This window comes from Parasteatoda tepidariorum, chromosome 3, assembly GCF_982258835.1.
Source record: "Parasteatoda tepidariorum strain Cologne lab strain chromosome 3, Ptep-v5.0, whole genome shotgun sequence".
Taxonomy (NCBI): Eukaryota; Metazoa; Arthropoda; class Arachnida; order Araneae; family Theridiidae; genus Parasteatoda; species Parasteatoda tepidariorum.
The window spans coordinates 47,961,689-47,983,083 of NC_141757.1; the positions used below are offsets into that span (position 1 = coordinate 47,961,689).

General features: G+C 31.2%; 1 protein-coding gene across 1 annotated transcript in view; it reads left to right on the top strand.

Annotated features, from left to right (window-relative positions):
- LOC107447114 (uncharacterized) overlaps positions 1 to 21,395 on the top strand; it is a 242,778-nt gene that overhangs the window by 164,179 nt on the left and 57,204 nt on the right. The window contains exons 2-3 of the mRNA XM_087159284.1: positions 10,769 to 10,801; positions 19,473 to 19,613. Coding sequence (XP_087015410.1) covers positions 10,769 to 10,801; positions 19,473 to 19,613 — 174 coding nt within the window. The remainder of the gene's footprint in view (positions 1 to 10,768; positions 10,802 to 19,472; positions 19,614 to 21,395) is intronic.

Sequence of the window (21,395 nt, forward strand, 5' to 3'; positions counted from 1 at the left end):
CAAGATCAACCCACAGCCTCAATATCCTTTAATTGTTTTGAGCAGCGTACTTTGACCGTGAATATTCCGTGAATTTCCGTGAATTTTCCGCGAAAATTACCGTGAATATTCCTATAATGATATATATCTGGATTTCGTGCAATAATTTGAATATAAAGATTTCGGTGGTTCATTTAAAAACTTTTTGTTGGTTGTGAATTTTGGTATTGCAGGCGTTTCCGTATTGGTAACCCTTCTAATGGCATATGTAATGGATAGTCAATGGATTTTGTGTACCAAATTTTACAGTTTTCCTGTGTCCCTCTTTTACATCTATAATAATTAAATTTATAATATAATAATAATGTAGAGTTTGTTTGTATGCCTGTCTGTCAATCTTGTAGCTCCAGAACCGTTTGTGCTATCATCCTGAAATTTGGACAGATGATTTAAGGAGTAATTTTAGCACCCGTTCAAAACTTTCAGTCGGTCTTGAGAGACTTTTGAAAAATGTAATTTTTTCAATGACGCGGTATTAATATAAAGTAAACTGTGGGAGATTCTGCTTTTCAAATATGCTAATGGAAGCAATGTTTGCTTAAAAATATATTCGTTTTAAAAATGTTATGGGAACAATTTTTGTTATATAAAATGAATTATCTTCAGCTGCCTTTAACTTTATGCTTTTCTGCATTCTGTTTACGTAAATTACATGTTACTTGTATGATTTGAATTTTAAATCTCTTTTCTGTAATCTCATCTTTTGAAGAAATTTAAATAAGTAGATAAAAATAACAGCGGGGTAAAGATAATAAATAAGCAAAAACTGTCAATAAGTAGCTATGAACCATTTATAAAGATGATAAATTTATCCAATTATATTTTGACAGAGATTTAAAGTTTTGCAGAGAGCAATTATAATGAAGACCAAAAGAGGCAGCCATGGTATTCCAAAATCAATTGTGTGATGTGAATTGGTTGGAAAAAAGCGTGTGCAATTAGATAACGATATCATTAAAAACATATCATCATATCATTTTGTAATTGTAATTATTTTTTGCTAGAATCCAATTACAAATAATACTTTTTTTAAAGAAATATCCATTTCCAGTAAATGATACTTTAGCTATAAAATATAATTTTCTTAACTCAAATTAAAAAAAAAATACATCTTGCTATGTTTTATATTTCAGTAGTACAAATTCAAATGTGAAAACTGTCAAATTGTTTCGCAAAAAACGTAGAAGTTAAATAAATAATTTAATACGGTGAATGCCACCCTAATTTTACATGGCTTGCCCGTCTAGCCCCACGGTAAATAACTACAAACTAAATTTGCAAATATTAGACAGGTTTTGCTAGTTTTTTAAAAGGTTTAGCATGACATATATGAAAAAAGTGGTGAATTATATAAGCCTACGAATTGTTTAGAAATAGTGGCGGATGAAAATCGACTAAATTGAATTTTTATTAGACCAAGAATCACAACTAATCATGTACCACTTGAAAATATTTATTCGCTGTCCGGAGCAAGTTGGCACCTCTGTCCATAAGAATAAAACTATTTTTGTGTGTTCTATACGGCATTAATTTCTTAAAACCATTTTAGTAACGATAAGAATATAAAAAAAAAATTAAAAATTTACTCAAATTATGAGTTTCTAATAACGTTGGCTTCGCCGGTCACCGATGACCCCCGTGGAGCTACGAACAGACTCAGTGCCGGTCACCGGTGACCCCCATGTAATTCAACGTGTTAATGTTATTGTTTGCATTTTGAAATAGATAGTAGTGCATTGAATCATAATATTGATTATAATGTGCTTCAAACGAACCCTTTCAGATGTAAATGGTTAAAATTTCCATACGTACACGCATAATGAAATTCGAGTTTTTTTCTTGTTAGTTTATGAACAATTAAGATGTGAGTTTATCCCACTAGGCTTAAAAGTCATTTAAAATATAACTTTTTTTAAAAAATAAATCAGGGAGTAAAAATAGCTTTCATACACGGGAAAAATTGTTCTGACAAAAAACTACAATTCTGGCAATAAAATAAAAGATATTCAGTATTTAAACCATTCACTTGGTTAATTTTTTCGTTCATGTTCCGTTTGGTAATTTTTTCGTTCATATCTAAGGTAGCATGGTAAAATTACAGTACTTTTTTCACATATTATACAACCATATTTCATAGTTAATTTTACCAAAACCATTACCAAAGCTCTTCAATAAAAATTACCGAAGTGTTTCTTGCTCCCATAGAGCGAGAAACACAGTACATTTTACCTTGTTCTACTAGTTTTGACCATACTTTTTTCCTCAGAAACAGATTGGCTAAATTAGACTTATGTCTTTTTAAAATTTGTGAGAGGATTTATAAAATTTTAAAGGTTAAAAATTTTTTTTTGTAGGAAATTCATTTAACATGGCATAGCTCCCCCAGCAGAGTTCCTGTTTTTGGTTTTAAAAAATATTTTATCAGATAGCACTGCAAATACTAAATCCTTAAACCGAAGAAAAATAATTTAAATATGCATTGAATTTTTTTCGACGTCTTTCAATGAATGAAAATCACATTAAAATATCTTCGAAATGTTCACATTCAGAGTCAGATAATGGAATTTTTATGCAACAAAAGGAAAAGGTAAAAATCAACTGAAGAAACATATTGTGCTAGCCGTTGAATTTCTTTTTAGCCATAACCAATAACTGTGAGTAAAAAATTATGCCTGGACACATCAATTTGCTTCAAAAGTCTAATACACTAAATTATATTATGATTCAAAATAGTACACGTGATAAGAAAGGTGTCAAGCTATTCCTTTCTTTAATTACACATATCTTTATCATATATATTTTGTTTGGTTAATGTTTGAATGATAGGAATGGATTAAAATTTGGTACTTGCAACTAGAGAAGAAAAATACGTGATTAGGCCCAACCATGTGATTTAAAACACACTCTTGGATCTGTTGTTTTTGTTACTTTACGTCGCACTAGAGCTGCACAATGGGCTATTGGCGACGGTCTGGGAAACATCCCGGAGGATGATCCGAAGACATGCCATCACAATTTTTATCCTCTGTGGAAGGGATGGCACCCCCGCTTCGGTAGCCCGACGACCTGCGCGCGAAGTCAAGCACTTTACGGTAGCACAGTTTAACGAGGACCAATACCGCACACCCTCGGTCCCTACGCAGACTGATCCAAGTGGTCACCCACCCGCACACTGACCGTAGCCAGTGATGCTTGAACTCTTGGATCTAATCACGTTGTTGTGCTTGGCGGTTTAACGTTGCAACAATTAGGTTTGGCTTATTATCATAATGAATAAATTTTTGGATCAGATTTAATTGGATACCCGTAAGCGATGTCACGCGTGTGATGTAACGTGTGTGTGTACTTCAAAAAATATATATATCATGACCAAATACTTGAACTTCATTCTTTGGATCATTGTTAAGTATCATACTAATTACATTTCTCCGGATGCCCCCCGAACATGGGTGGGCGGGGCTTTGATCATACTAATCACATTTTTTGAATCATTTAAATTTTCGCTTTTAATGCAATTATTTCATCACCGTTGCCATCGGAGAAAAAATTATTTGAGCCTCTTTTCCGGGGTAACGTTAGCCTTTTATACATATTTGGAATACTCAAAATGTATTACTTATTTTTAAAAATTTAAACGCTTTTCCTAGTTGGCTTCCTTTTAAAGTTAACGTTCCATGAAAAATGCCAACAATGTATGCTAATCGCGATATTTCCCTATTCTATCTTAATCGGCTGAATGCACAACTCTCCAAATTTATAAACTAATTGCTATTATAAGTTAAAAGTTTAGGCTATTAGGGTCTCACCTAAATTGTCCACCTATAATCTTCGCCAAAGCCCAATGTGGTATATGCTAATCGAGGAAAATATGTCTTCTCCTCTTCAACACATCTTGGCTCATTTGAAAGTCCAATGTGTGAATCCCAAGGCGTTCTTTACACAGCAGGAGGAATCGATAATGAGAAAATGTCATTCTCTTCGCAGAAGCAGCCTGTCAGAAAGTGCAATGAAGCTGTTCCATTTTTAGGCATGATCTAGTGGAATATTATTGGCATCTGGGCCAGAGGGGGTGACTTAAAAGCAAAAGAATTATCTAAGAATGGAATTTCTATTAAAATGCCAAAGTCTGTGGTAATGATGATCTATTTTCAAACTCCTGTCTCTTCAGATTAAAGTCAGCTGGATAAGATTGAGTTATGCTTAGCATTTTGATACTATGCGCGTATTCTTGTAGCAAATAAAGGTTAAGGGATAAATATCTAGCCAGCTCTGATGCGTATTAACACCTAAATCAGGAATTATAACATAAAGTATGTTGCCTGCGTGCATTTATACAATTCATACACTCTATTTTCTTGTGTTTTAATTAATTACGCGTGTTTCCATACATTTTCATTGATTACTACGTATTTTTCATATGTATACACCTGTTTTTTCAAGAGTTGTTTCATTTATTTGATTTCGTTACTTCATATATTTCTATGAATTTTCTAGTATTTGCTTCATGTCTCTCAATTGTCTCTTACTTCATGTATCGCATGGAAAATGAGACTCCATAGGCTGCTGTAATTTGCACTGTTACGCAACTTGACAATCTTATTACATATAGATGTTATCGTTTCGTCAAAATTTCTTATATAATTCTATTTTATTCTCCGACCAGGTGACCGAGTGGTTAGCGTGCCAGACTGTGAAGCCGATGGTTGAGGGTTCGAATCCCGCTCAGATGTTTCTTTCTCTCTCTCTCTGTGTGTTCTATGTCCTTTCTCCTTTGTGTGTGTGATTGTGTGAATGTGACCACCCTATAGACGAGTTTGTGGTTGTGTGACGTGGGCGACGCTGCTCCACCGACGTGGCTTCGCCACAGGTGCCCACTGGGTAACGAGAAGAGAGCAGCAGTTCTGGCATTAATGAGGCCAATGGGTCAATGTCCCAAGTACCCGCCATTAAAAAAAATTCTCATTTATTCTATGTAATATTTTTCAAGAGTTTACAGAACTGAACTTTAACATGGATTCCAAATTATTGTTAAATTCTAACTGAGTTATTAATTATTATATTTATTGACTAAATTGAATCAGTGATTATCAATTATTCCAATTGAATTATTTAATTCAATTGGAAACTATGAAATTTTAACAACGTCAAATATAAATGTTTTTTGCACTGCCATGCATATGGTTGGAATAAGATTTCGAAAATTTTAAAGGTTAAAGTTTATAGATATCTAACGATATCTATAATTTTAAATGGCCTAGATTTATAGCCATCATAATATTCGATTATTCAGAATAGGGGAAAATGGGGTAAAACCAGCAAGCTTAGATTTGAAAGCAGATTGAAACTAAACCATGACACCTAGAAACTGAGAGATTTGATCAAGGTATTCATTTAGTTGCGTAATAATACATCATTTCCGAAAGTTCACTGATGTACTAATTTTTTTTATAAGTGATTTTTTTTTCATAGAGAAATTCAGATCACACTGTCTTACCCCACTAGTGAGGTAAGATAATTATACATGCAATTTGTATGTAATATAGTTAGTTATCTTCTTTCTCCATTACAATGCAACTTTCGTGGGCCCAGCACATCAAGAGGCAAGGCAGAGTAGTGTCTGGTCTTACCCCGTGACCAAAGGTTATTGAGCTAAACCCTTATTGTTTGTTAGAGTATGAATCTTTGGTGAACAATATTAAGCTGAATTAAAAATAAATTTTTATAAATGTAATTACCTAGTTTAAAATGACCTAGTAATTTAGTAATGTCCTACTTTGAGGCTAGTTTAAAAACAAAAGAACATTAAAGAGTTGACATAGTAAAAAAAAAACTTATGTACAAACACATCTATACAGATCATGAGAAATAGTTTTTAACAATACGTCAATATGGTGGGTCTTCTTCTGAATTAGATAAGAGCAATTCAGGGTTTGTCCACCTAAAACAGAACTAATTTCGACAAAATCGAGATACCCCCGATCTAACCCCACTCTTCCCTGTATTATTTTGATTTTTACGATATATTTTTCTTAGCATGCCTGCATTTCGTAATTTTTTTTTATAAATGACATTTTGTATAGATATTTCTTTTTTAAATTTCACAAATGTCACAGAAAATAATTCAATAGCTTTATGACATTGAATTTTTAAATGCATTGGATTAAAATGGAAGGTTTTAGCAGTCTCTTCATTTAAGGACGTTTTAAGTAACTAACGTATCGACCATAATTGCGTTTGTTTTCATAAAATGTTTTGATAAATTATTTCGTAGATATACTTAATTAAAAAAAACCTCATAATCTTCAAGTATATGCAGATCGAAGAAAATTCGACATCCTTCAATCGGTAAAGAAAAGGTGCCTATTTTCAAGACTCACTGGACATGAATGAAAAGAAAAAAAAAAGGGATTTGAAATATAAAATGTAAAGTTGAAAATAAGAATGAAAAATAAAATTGAGGAAGCAAAACTAATGTTGTGTCTCTCCTTTATTTATCATTTTTAATTAGCAACATTACGTTTTATACTTCAAATTGCTTTTGTTTTTTCTCATTTACACCTGGCAATCACCTGATCACCTGGCAATGGGTGGCTATTTTTGAGCTCTTGAAACAAGTCGAACGTTATATTCATCAGCATATTTTCGAAGCCAATGAAGTTTTTTAATCAAGTAATCTTATTGCACTGTAAAAAATGTATACACCAATACCATGAAACTTTTTTCGTTTTTGATTAAACTTTTACCTGTTATATGCTCCAAGCAAAAATTTCTTTGTCTTAGTGACGAAATAAATATCGTCAGTTTTTCAAGAAAACAAATTTCATCAAAATTAAAAAAATATTTCGTCATTTAATAGAAAAAAATCACATGAGGCATTACGAGTGTTTCAATGCATCTAATGGGCGGTATTGTTGATTACTTTTTCGTGGGCACTATATAGGTAGATTAACATCACCCTAACAGCACAAAAAAGACAGACAGAACGGGGAGATAAATGACATGCATGGAGAGATCTTTAACGATAAGTAATGTTTAATCAAAGAAAGCACATTTTTTCCGTCAGATCTCGTAACTTAAAATAGTGCCTACACTAATTAGTTACCATATTTGAGATCACAATCTTGAACCATTAAGATTGAGTCCTAGTACGTGAAAATCTGATCATTAGATCAAAAATCATTCGGGGTGGTTTTTTTTTTCTTTTTTTGAGCATTATACATATAATCATTAATAACTAATATTGAAAATCAAAATGAATTTCACAAGTTTATATCAAAATGCTCGACGTGGGATTCGAACCCCCGATCTTCCTAGCATGAGGTCAATTCCTTGTCCGCCATACAGCTGGGTCGACTTATTTCGTCTTCTAGTTTCAATCGTCTAGTGTTCATTTTAGTTAACATCCTATAATGTACTGCACTGAGGTTCCGAGATGAGGAAGCGTTTTCTCATAGATTTGAGAGTTCGCGTTTCGTCACAAATCACGTGATTTTGTGACGAAATGATTTTCAAAATTAACGAAATACAGCTCAAGGATTGCTGATCTTCAAAAGTAAGAGTAACATTTCTGAGAGTACACTTCAGCTTCTTATGATTAATTATATAATACTTTAAATGTGGTTCAAAACATGCATAATAAATAAATATGCTTTCATCTAATACTTCATCAATAAATGCAATTCAATTATAAAAATCTGAGAAAATCAAACTAATGTTTTTATTTAATTAACCGGTAAATGTTTCTTAGAGCTAACCACTTGGAACTAAGTAAAAACATAAAAAGATACAAGATATGGTATTATTTTATCTCATTTAACTCATTTCAATGTGAGACATATAACTTTACCCATAATAATTATATGATAAAACATACTTTACTTTAATCACTCAAGGAACTACGCTTAATGATTTGAATAATCTATTTAAATTACAAAACGTTCCTCTTAACAGTTACAGTTATGCGTAATTTGATTAATGGTAATTACTTTCACACCGCTAGCTGTGAACCGTTCTTCTTAAAATCTTAACGGTTATTAAGGGAACCTATTTACTCTAAATTTATTTTGTCTAGAGTGATTTAGCCGAATGTTAAATCTTGTAAGTGATATAAACACAAGGATGAAGTGCTTAGCATATTTTGGAGAAAAAGAAAAATTAGGGTTTGGGACTATTCAGTTAGGCCATTAATTCAGAAAGCAGCGAAATTATGGCAACTCATTCATTTACGTTTGCATTTATTAACAAAACAATTACAGGAAATGACAAAAAAGACTATCTGTAGGAATATTTAGAAATAACATCAATATATTTAAAAGTGGTTCAATTTATTGTTGATATAAAGCTTCGAAAATTTCAGCATATTTTCAGAAATTTATTGTAGTTTTTTTAAGGCAATTCTAACTCAAGCTCTGAGTACTAGTTATTTTAAGTACTCAACATCTTTATGGTACCCATTAAGCTTAAGATTTTGTTAAAAAGTATTTTCTTTCAATGATATGATAATGATTTAGGATTTAAAACTAAATTATTTTATCATCGAGCCTATGGCCTACCCATAGAGCTTTTGCATCCTTTACAGTTTATTCCGATGTGCTGGTATCATAGAGACTACATGATATTGGTCAACATGTTTAATTTTATTACCATTAAAAACTTTCTAAAATGTTTAATTCCACTGTTATATTATTCTATTTTAAAAGCCATTCAAAAATCATCGATTGTTTGAAAAATTTGTTATAACGGATTTTCTACTGTACGGTATTTGAAATATTCAGTTTGCTACGTCCTGCTTTGGAAATCAAGTGACTAATATTTCCAAGTTTCAAATTTTGTTTCATAGTGTGCCAACAATTGTTGTTAGTTAAATAGTTTGATTAGGTGCTGTTATCTCAAAAACGTTATTTTCAAAATGACCATAATTTGCAGCAGTAACCTAATGACAACCTAGCAATTTAAGGACAGAAATTAAGAGACGCCTGTTGAAATTGCTTGATATGCAGTAGAAAACATTGTTTTACAGTTTTTTTTCCGTCAGCAACACCATCTCTTGACAAACTATGTAGCTTGTTTAAAATTTCTCATGATAAATTCGTAAAAATTTCTCAAAATAAACTCTTTAGAATTTCAGAACACAGCAAACTGTATATTTATATCAGCTTATGGTCTTTTTTAATTCTTTTTTTAAACACTAGAAAGACTGATACCTATACCTATATACCTATATTGCCCAAAAGCAGTCAAAATGACTGGATTGTAAAAGAATAAATAATGTGTAAAGAAATTTGTTAAAATTTAATTTTTAATATTTTTTATATCATTTACAGTTATATAACAAGTTATTAGTAAATATTAACAATAAAAAAATTATATGTTGTGCAAAATTCTAAGAAATTGTGTCATTATATACATCATTGTTTTTCTAATTGAAATTGAAAGCAGTCAAAATGACTTCCTTAGGCAATCTAGTGTTAAATCCCTGGTCATTTTTAAACATGAGGCATTTTTTGCTTACGTTTTTCAAAATAATGCTGCTTCGAAGCTACATTGGTTTCAGTATTATGTCCCACACGAAATATGCACAAATTGAAATGAACATAACGAGAACGAACGAATGTAAATTAATTAGAATGCTATGCCAAACACAAAGGAACAGATACAAGTTAAAGTAAATTAAACGAGTACAAATGAATTAAAATTGATTTTAATGCTGTGCAGAGCACAAAATATATTGCAATTTTTTCTAAACAAAGCACTCGCTAGTGACATGACTGTCACTAGCGAGTGCAGACTACTTTGAATGAAATGCTTAACACAAATTAACATATACATATAGTGGTTGGGAGGTGCAGTTGGTTTGTCGTCGGCCTTCTGAGCCCAAGTCTGCAGATTCGATCCCCGGCCCAGACACCGGATTTTCGGGATGCAGAAAATTCTGAGCGGCCATGTCGTATGATTATGTGGCATGTAAAAGATCCCTGGAGTGCCTTATTGGCTTTTGGCATTTTCGGCGAAATTAAAATCCTAGTGCACTTTAGCGTCCAAATAGAGTCCCGGTGCTGCCATCTAGTGTGGCAGAAACTAGACGTCCAAATTAACATAACCAACGGTATCTCACCCATTGTGGTGGTCCTGAAAGAGTGGATACCACCTCTGGAGAACGCACTAAGTCTGCTCATCAGCCAGACCGATTGTGCAGCTCATTGGTAAAAAAAAAAAAAACGTATATATATTGAGATGAATATAGCAAGTGAAAAAGAGGTTAATTTGAATGAATTCCAAACACAGTTCAACATGCACAACAAGCAAGAAAACCGTAGGTTAATTTAAATGTACTGCTGAAGACAAATAAACAATACAAAAGAGAGTAGAGAATTAGCGTTACCAAAAATTATTCAACTGCAATAAAACATTCTCGGATAAACGCATTTACTTTTTAAAAAAGGAATGCGGAAAGAACTATAATTTTTTTCGTAAAAAATGAAGAAGAAAAATTTCTAGTTCATAACATCACTTTAATTGCTAAAGAGACCTTAAGAGAGTGTAAAATCAAATTAAATAGAATTTAATTAATAATTTTTTAAAAGTATTAATTAAATCTTACGTAAAATATTAATTAAGATGGGCTTTTGACAAGTTATACCAAAATCAATTTTATGTCACCTATTAATGTTCCATATGAAAAAAAATGGTTTAATAATTTGTGTTTTTCTTTCTTTTGTGCTGCTGATAGAAAATGAGAGTGTAAGGAGTGCGTTTGGACGAGGTAAGTAAATCATTTGCCTTAATGGTTTTTTTCTTTATAAAGATTACTTATCCGCAATTAGTATTATATGATTGAAAATTAAAGTTTATTATATGAAATAAGACATAAAGGGATGAGGCATGAAACTCCATTACTATACATTTTTCTTTGTTACGCAATATTTTGGTTTGAACTAATTTTTTGAAAAACACTATGAAAGTTCCATAATAGAAAATTATTTGTATTGGTTTAAAGGATTTGCTTAATATGACAACAGATAACCAGACTAATAGATAGTTTTTTCACTGTTGACTGTACAGGAACAAATATAAAAATTTTAAGCACAATCGTGCATAATTTTTAAACAAAAATTTTAATTTTCGAAAAAAATTGCGCTATAAGTCATTTCCCCGCTATATTCCAATCATAAAAGAATGAATTATTTACGTGCAATTTATAATTCATTTTCTTTAATCATTTTTCTTCTTTTGATTTTCAATAAGAAACACAATAAAATAAAATTATCAGGTAAAAATTATTATAAAACGAAGCATGAGTTTCATTTATAATTGAATTTTCTTAATAAGTTACCACTTTTGTTGCAACGAATTCCATGGAAATCAATGTAAAAGTAACATTAGGAAACATTATTGTATTGCCTTCATATTGCGCAATACAATAATGTTTCAAGTAAAGAATATTGAACAAATTGATCGATATATAGTTTCACTGTAGACTACATTTTAATAATTATAAGAAATTTATATGTTATTAATGCATCATAATTTTTCACAAATAACATTCATCGCATAGACATTTAAACCATTGTTATCCAATATACTTCTCGTTGAGTATTTAATTCATTGCGTGCGATTACAGAATTAATTTTCACTTAAAAATCAATATCTCAATCAAATTCATTTGAAAGTAGTAACAATTTGAAAATTATTACTAAATTGTACCATTTAAAATGACTAAGACTAAATTGTATCATTTCAAATATCATTGAACCTTACATAAAATTAGTTTAGAAGAGGTATTACACGGGGAAAAAATTGTGGTAAAATTATCGTACTCTATTGTAATGTCATTTTGGTAATGTCTCATTGGCAATGTCAATAAGAAAAAAAACATAATTCTGGTTAATAACACTAAAATATGCGATGTTTAAACCATTCATTTAGTATTTAAACCATTAATTGTTTCATTCAATGGTTTACCGGAACGTCTGGAATTCAAAATTATAGTTTTATTACCACACATTTAGTAAAAAAATACAAAACTGAAAAATAATTTTAACCGAAAAAAATCGTTTTTATGCTCAAAGGCATCATGATGAAACTACTAATCTTTACCACAGTTGAGAAATCTTATGACACGTTATAAAATTATATTTTATAACTACTTTTTATCAATATCATTACCAAAGTGTTTAGTTGTTTAGTAGTTTTGATCATATTTTGTTTCTCAGTGTTACATTTTTAAAAACAAATTAAAGTAATACGATTTATTTTTAGAGACAAATTTATTTTACTTTAATATAATAATATGTAATTAGTCACAACGCACAAAATTTTATTTATAAAAATTATGTGAGTGAATAAAAATGTCTTATGCTGATGTTAAAAAATGTAGGAAAAGTAATGTTACACATGGCTTTGCATACGTTAAAATTTTGCACCTTACAAATTATGCCTGTAAAACTGTTTGTTATTATAAAAATATTTTGATATATATTATTTTTATTAAAGAATTGTAGGTAAAAATGCACTCAGTTTTATTGAGCAAACGATTCCAAGCAGATTTTAGGAATCGTTTTCTAATTTTCAATTGAAAACGTTTGCCAAATAATAAATTGAGATACTCTTATAAATTGTAACAGGCTGTACAACATTAATTTGTAAGTTGCCTAAACTTTTGAGGGTAAGTTTAACACATTTCTTATGAAAATCGTGAGCATAGAATTTAAAAATGAGGAATTTACAAATATGCATTCTCAAGCAAAACGTTAATAAGTTAACACCGAAGTCGAATGATTACTATTTGTATTCTTAGAAAATGTTAGCACCTGAATATAATACATGTTTTAGTAACAAAAATTTAACGACTGAATTAATACTTTTCGCACTTTCATGTATATTCTTTATCAAAATATAATACATTTCTTTAATTATTAAAAACAGTATTAAACTAAATATTCAATTCTATAAAGTATATTTCAAATTAAAGCAGGAGTATATGATGAAAAGGGAATAATTAAAAATTAAATAGTTTTAAAAATTTTCTACTCATTTTTATTATTTATTTTAGAAATATCAGTATACTCAACATAGATAACTCAGAAAAATATAGAATGTTTCAGATTTCATAATTTAGCTTTAACTTCAATCTCATTATTTAGCTATAGAATAATTTTAAACTCGTAATTTAGCTGCAAAATATTTAAAATCTCAAAATTTAGCTGTAAAACAATTAAAATCTCATAATTCAGGTACAGAATAATTCAAAACTCATAATTTAGCTGCAAAATAATTTAAATCACATAATTTAGCAGTCTTTTAAGTATAATTAATTTATGATATAAAAGTGTAAAAAAAGAAATTTCATGTTGAAAAATATTGAATTCTTTCAAAATATGAAATATGTCATTCGTTGATAACATCACAAACGCGAGGGGGGGGGGAGTACGTTTATGCGCTTGGAAAAAAATCCATCTATTTGCCAAATATATCTTTAGGATTCCATTTCCTGCGAGAAATAGTTGTCTAAAGCAAAGAATCAAGGAATAAAAAATGGTTTCGTTCAAATTTTATGCCTTTTTGAGTCCCAAAAACTCCATTTCGGCATGCAACTAAAACGAATAATTTGTTTCTAAGGATGATTTTTACATTTCTTGTAGCCCCTATAGCGACAAATAAAGCTTTTGATAAAAGCGAAATTCATAGAAGAAGCACTTTTTAGAGTAAAAATTTTATTTCTCTTTCAAGAAATTTCAACATTTATATTTCAAAGTTCAGAATGAAGTTGAAAAAAATTCGAATATTTTAAATCGCTCTTAAAGCTAAATGTTTCATTAATTTGTAAGTTTTGATAGTTAAAATTTTTTTCAAATAATTTTGAAAAGGCTTGCTGTGTTCCTTTTCTATAATAAATGCAATTAGTTTCTAATGACATTTTTTAGCAATTTTTTGTTGCCCCCAGAGAGTCAATAAAAGTTATTGATAAAAAATAAAAAAAGCGCTTTTCAGAATATATGTTCTTCTCATGAAACTTCATGTGCTAGAACTAAAACTTTTTAATTCAGGCTTAAAATGAAAAACTTCGTTCAGATACAATCACATTTATAGGTACATATTTCACTAAACTGCAAATTTTCAAATTCAAACATTTATATTCTAGTAATATTTAAAAAAAAGCATTTGTTTTTTTACAAATAAATTCTGTAACAAAATCTTCCTACTTATCGCTATAATCTTATAACTATTAATCTTTACTAAAAGATTAAAAAGACCAATTGATATATATATGTATACGTATTTTCATACAGAAATTTTTTAATTATTTATTTTACAATTTATTTTTTTCTGTCTGGCTTTGTTAAGAAATAACAAAAGACAAAAATTTAATGAAAATTTAAAGATTCTGGCAAAATTGTATCAGAAAAAAATAAATATAAAGATTATGGATTTATCAAAAAGTTCCTGAAATTTCGATATAATTTTGATCTGTTCTCGGCAGCTCTTTTTTATTATCCTTAACTTAGAATATTTGGCTTAAGTCGCCACGTTTTGTTGGTAAATAATACCGAAATCATTAAATGTTGGGGGAATTAATTATTCCACTTGAAGCGAAAAGTATTCATGTAACTTTAAACATTAATAATTGATAAAAACGCAAAAATACTCAAAATAAACAATTAATTACAATATGTGAGAAAACAAGTTGACATATTTATTGTCTTTCTCTTTATAAGATTTTTAAATAATCTCAAAATAGTTCAAAAATAAAAAAATAATAAAAAATATCTATTTAATCAATTTTACCTATTTAACTTTGTAAAGTATAAACCGATGAGCATGGTTGATTAAATTAGTCATTACTTACAACGTTTAAGTGGAAAAACAAAAGACGAAGCAAACGAGTGGTTATCATTATGCCACGTTACATTTTCTTTATTAGAGTATTTAAATATCAGAGTATTTAAAAAGATTTAGTTTTTCATCATTAAATATGGAAATATGCAACTAAATATTTTATTTGATCATATTTAGAACATTTAGTAAAATCATTTAACTTTCCTTCATTTAATATGGTAATTTGTAACTAAATAATATTAATTAAACATTTTAATGAATTTAATTTATTTCGCCAGATTTAGAACAATAAGTTAGAGCATTTAGTAAAAGTATCTATCTTTCCTTCGTTAAATATGGTTATTTATAACTAAATAGCATTATTGATTAATTTAATGAATTTATTTTATTTAACCACATTTAGAATATTTAGTGAAAGTATTTAGCTTTCCTCCATTAAATATATTAATTTATGAGTAAATAACATTAATTAAATTATTTAATGAATTAAATTTATTTGAATATACACTGCTTGACAATCACTAAGGAACAACTCATTTATGCAAAGTAGCGTTTTCGACAACCCACCGATAATCATAAAATCAAGTTCAGAGGGCGTGGTAGAGCATTATTACCTGTTATCTGTATAAAAACCAGTGTATACAAGATCTTCATTCAATCGAATACTTACGCTGTTAGGTGTTTAACAAACAGCGCCGTAGGTTGTTGAACTTATTTCTGTGAAATTCAAGGCGGTGCTGCAATAATTAAGTGAAAAATATCAGTAAGTTATCGTTTGAATACTGACAATCGTGGACGAACAGTTGGATAAATCTAAGCCGATTAACGTGTCACCGTTGTGGCTATATTGATGGAAGTGTCAAAAATTGTCATCTCGCAATTAAAAAATGCCGCTTAAGCTGGAAATGCTAGTGGCAAAAAGGAATAGAAATGCCACTCCTAGTAAGACAGCTGCAGACCTTGCAACCACTATCGGTACACAGGTTTCTACCAAAATAAACTTAAGGCGATTAAATCAAATTGGTTTGTATGAATGGAAGCCTGTTCGATGCATCTCACTTCATGTCTTTTTAGAGGAGCAGAAAGTCCATAGTTTCTATTTAAGAACGACAACAATGCGTGGCCTCACAAGAGCCTTAGGAATTGGACACACTAGAAAGTGAAGATATTGTCCGTATGCATTGTCCTGCGTACTCCCCAGACCTGAATCCTATAGTGCCTTCCTGGGATAACCTTGGCAGGCGTGTTTTACAAAGAACCCACCCTGAACTACGTAAAAGTTTATAATTGCCTTGAAAGAGGTATAGGACAATATTCCCGAAGGACACCCCGATGCTTTAGTGGTTAGCATAAGGAACAGATTCAAAACATGCATTAGTGTCCTAGTTTATCATACATCTTGCTGAGATACCTATGCATATGTATTTCCTTCTGGTAAAAAGACTTTTTCTGGGATGTTTGGAAATTGTCTGAAGAGTATATTTTTTATATTTAATTTTCTTATTTTTCGATGTGACAATATTTGTACTATTTTGCATTTTAATAAATGCCCGTTATCTCCAGTAAATATGTATTTAGTTTCATTTCTATAATCAATGTCTATTATTATCTATTTGGAAAAATGTTACTGTTCATCTGCAATTGTCAAGCAGTGTAATATTTAAGTTACTAACTAAAGCGATAATTGATTAAAGGGTTCATATTATGAACGTGTAACTAAAGCTATTATTTAAACAAAAGTACAATGTAAGCAATGACTGATTGTTTTCGTAACTCTCTTTTATTTACTTCTCGAAAAAAAATTGTAATTAGATAAAAAAGGAAGGTTGTTATTTGACAGAAAAAGAAAAAGCATAATAAATCAAATTGCCTTGTGCATTTACCATCTTAGTCTTCATTACAAACTAAAAACCATTAGCTCTAGTCATTAATTTGGAAAATAAAAAGTTACCATTTAGAAAAATCCCTAGCAAAAATTATTCAATGTATCCAAACCAATAAATATAAGGTATTGTTTAACTTCGATAATTATTTAGATAAGCTTCATTATGTTCTCCAAGTTACAACACTTTGCGTAAAGAAACAGTTATGTTAAAAACGTTAAGTGAACATTCGGAAACATTTAACTACAGTTGCGTTTCTTTCTTTGAATATAGTAATAAAAATAACAAAATTACATTAATTAATTTAAATACCACTCATTGAATCTAATGACATAATTTAATTATGGTCATTACATTAATAATAACCATATTAATGTTCTAGACGTAAAACGGAAAGAATGGGCTAATTCCTCCACAGCAAAAGTGCGCCTATGAATGAAAATCTCTTACAAAACCACATAAAAAGGAGGAAAGATTTTTAAAGAAACTAATCTGTTTTCACATTTTCTCTTCTTTGTTGAGGTAAACTGTTCCACTTTGGTAAGGAACTGGGAAGAAAATTGCGCTAAGAGATCTAAAAGGGTGTAAAAATGGCTCGCCGCAGTCATTAATCGAAAAGAATGGAAGGAATTCAATTAAAGAGGATTCATTGTACAACAGCAGAAAAATCATCAACCCTCTCCTCATTGTTCAGATCAGTTTATTTTTAGATCCCTCCTGATCAATACGGTGCTTAGCCGATGGAACGAGCTCCGAACTTTTTAATGTCCCTGATGCTTTTTTGAATCAGGATGAAAAGATTAAACTTCCTTAAAGTTAGTTTTGTTGATAAAAGTTTTGGCAAAAGAAAAGTGGACAAAGAAAATTACGTCTTATATTTACAATGGAATTTGCTTAGAGTAATTTTCTTGTGGGAATTTTTCTTTCATAAAATTTGTATTCTAACACAGATGTTCTTCTGCTAGAATGAAAATCGTTTTCCTAATTACATTTGACTCTGAAACGTACTTTTTTAAACACTATTATTTTCAAAAAAATGGTTGCCAGAGAAATGAGCGCAGTCGTAACTATTAAAAAACAATTTAACATTGCTATTAAACGTTTGGGTCAACTGTGCAAGTAAGCTGAATTAAGACAAACAGCATAAAAAGAGGACAAATAATGCCATCTTAGTTTCAGTTCTATAGTAAAGAACTTTCTTCAATGTTGAAAAATAAGACAAAAGAAGGAAACACAATGATGTGGAAGAATATTACGAACAATTAAAAACAATGAAAAAGCAGGGCAAATAATATTATAGATCACTGCTGCTAGACCCTCGTTCATCCTTGTTCTATAGCCTACATCTCTCCCTTTCACAAAGAATTAAACTTTGCATTTTTGAAAAAAAATTTACTTGGATTCCATCAAACACAAATCAATGAATTATCTTCTGATTAACTTAATTAGGGAAAAACTTTTCATGACTTTTCTTGCCCTAAAGCACTCGTCCCCCCCTTAAAAAAACTTGTATTTATAATTAGATTGTATAAAGTTTAAAAAATTCACTTTGAAAGTATCAGGTAAAAAAAGAAAATATCTTCCAATATTTGATTCGGTGAACGAATGTTCAGGAATTTTGCTTCGTATGATGAGTAACTGTAAGCAAGAAATAGTTTTTTAAAGAGAACTTCAGCTAAATAATTTTCCGATATAGGCTTATGCTTATATTTCTATTGAAAACACCATGCATAGAATAAAAATAATTTGAGCTTTATTTTTTATTATCCTTTGTGATATTTTTTACCCATCATGAAAAAGCGTTTTTGTGACTTGCAATTACATAGTTTAAAATGTCATACTTTATCGTAATTTATCCAAAAATTAATGTTAGTGAGATTTCAATGTGAAGCAAATACACGTCGTACCGGACACAGGATAGTTGTGATAGGTGGACGAAAAAATCAGTTTACGCGTACTTGGTCATCACCGACCATCCGAAGAGTGAGGACGTTGTCGTCTCACTTTTCGGCTAAAAGTCCCAAGCAAGTCATCGTGCAGAGCTTGATCAATTTCATAAAAAATGAAACGATGAAATTTTTTCTTTCATAAAAATGACTTGCAATTACAATTATTTATTAAAACGCCAAATTTACCAATATCACTAGTTGCTATGAATAGGCATGCAAAGAAATCAATGCTACAACTACCATAAATGAAAGTAAGGTTATTTGGTGCAGAAATTAAACATTTCCAAAATACTGCTTGCCAGGAAAGGTTTACCATGACAACGCCTTTTTGCACTCGGTTGTTTTCATACCCCACTTCCTGGTCGATTCAAAGACGTCAGCTGTTTTCCAACCTCCTTGCAGTCTTGGCGTAGCTTCTTCAGGTAATCAGTTCAAGCAAATGAGTTCTTTCATTTACAAATTACCTTGACAAAACATCCTTTTGAGAAAACCAACACAGTTCAAATAAATTCACCCGGTTTTTAAAGATTTACGGTGAAAGCCTATGGTGAAGCGATATCTCGAAACAAAAGGATACTATTTTGAAGTCTTTAATGCGGACGTCGCTCCTATCCGGCCGAAAATTGTTTTTTAATCGACTCACAGACTAACTCTTTATAACCTTTTGTACGAGCCCTGTATAAATCCTTTTTTATCTTTATAGAATGCTCATGTATAATTAGTTTTTGAATATCGTTAATCAAATTATGTCTTTTTTCATACACAGGAGTGGGGTTCTACATAGGAGAACCCTGCGAAAGCACGTGCAACAGCATTCTCTTCCACGTCTACTGCAACAAAACGAGCGGACGGTGTGAGTGCCACGAACACTATCCAGTCAATATTGAGAACAAAATATGCGTCAGAGGTAAGATCAAATGTTTTAACAATACTTTATGAGTTCAGGTGGAGTTATGCAATATCATGTTGCGTGTCTCGTTTCTTTTTAGCCGTAAAATCGTATGATAGAATCTGTGGGAACGAGAAATAGCGTTCCTACATTTTTACGGAACCAAAGACAGCATTAAAACAATCACAAGATAAAATTAAACACTTTTATTTTCCTGGAAAATTATAGAGTCACAAAAGCTGCGTGACTAACTTAAAAACAAATTAAAATTCAAAATAGTGTATAACAGAGTAGTAGTGGTTTTGTGGTTTAACAGATGCATATATATATTGGAGAAAATGTGCGATGAATAATTACGACATCAGTATCCTGCAGTCAGTTGCAGTTAATTTCTGACAGCAGAAAGAATATCAGGATGAGAGGTCGCAAGTTCGGGATTCCGATCCGCCGGTCTGATCTAGGGAACTCTACAGTACTCCCCTTCCAGTCTGTAAGACGTTTAGGCTTGGAATGGCAGGACAAATCGAACTTTCCTTCCAGACCTAGTAGTTACTTCTGGCTTTACCATCGGAGACTGATTGGTGGAGTCTGCAACTTCATCACATAGAAAATAGGCAGGCTTTAATCTGTCGATTGAAACACTAGATTTCTGTCCTTCAAGATCTAAAACAAAAAATTTGTTAGTTCGTGAAATTACTTTAAATGGGCCTTTATAGGGCTGTTCCAAGGGACGTCGGACACTGTCTATCCTGAAAAAAAACGTGGCTACAAGACTGCAGATCTTTACTGATGAAGATTGGACGTGTGGCACCACGAGTATTCAGAGGAACAGGGCGCAAGTCTCTCATTTTTTCACGACGTTTCTGTAAAAAATCAGAATGAGATGTTACAGGTTTAGAAAAAGAGTTGCGAAAAAATTCACCTGGAAGGCGTATCGAACAACCATACACCATTTCAACTGGTGTACAATCAATATCTTCCTTTAAACTTGAGCGAATGCCCAACAAAACTGTTGGTAAAACTTCCATCCAGCGCTCAGTTAGGTGGCCTTTAATTGCATTTTTCAGGCTTCTATGGAACCTTTCTATAGCTCCACTACACTTTGGATTATAAGCTACCGTCCTGGTTTTCTGTGTTCCCAAAAACTTAGTCAAGGAAGAAAAAAGTTCAGATTCAAACTGACGGCCTTGATCAGTTGTGACAGTCTCTGGAACGCAAAATCTGGCTATCCAACCAGCAAAGAACGTTTCTGCAACTGTGTCAGCTGTCTGATTCTGCATTGGAAATGCCTCAGGCCACCTAGAAAAACGGTCAATACATGTAAGTAGGTACCTGTAATCTCTTGACGGTGGTAGCGGACCCACGATGTCTATATGAACATGCGAAAATCTGGCACTAGGAAGTCCATATTCTCCTAGAGGGGATTTCGTGTGGCGTCCTACTTTAGATTTTTGGCATGAGAGGCAAGTCTTGCACCAAAGCTTTATGTCTTTGGTCATGGATTTCCATACGAATCTCTTCTTGATGAGGTCTAAAGTTACTCTTCCTCCGGGATGAGATAAACCATGAAAAGTCTGAATACTCCAACGAAAGTCTTTAGGAATGTATGGTCTTATATCACCAGTAGAAACATCACAAAAGATCGTTTTTGAATTTGGGAGATTCATAGGTTTAAGTTCGAGACCGGAATTAGACTCAAGTAAAGAGTGAAGCTCCGTGTCATTAACCTGTGCCTCCGCAATCTCTTCAAAATTTATGTCACTTGAATTATTAAAACAAAAGGAAGAAATTCTCGAAAAA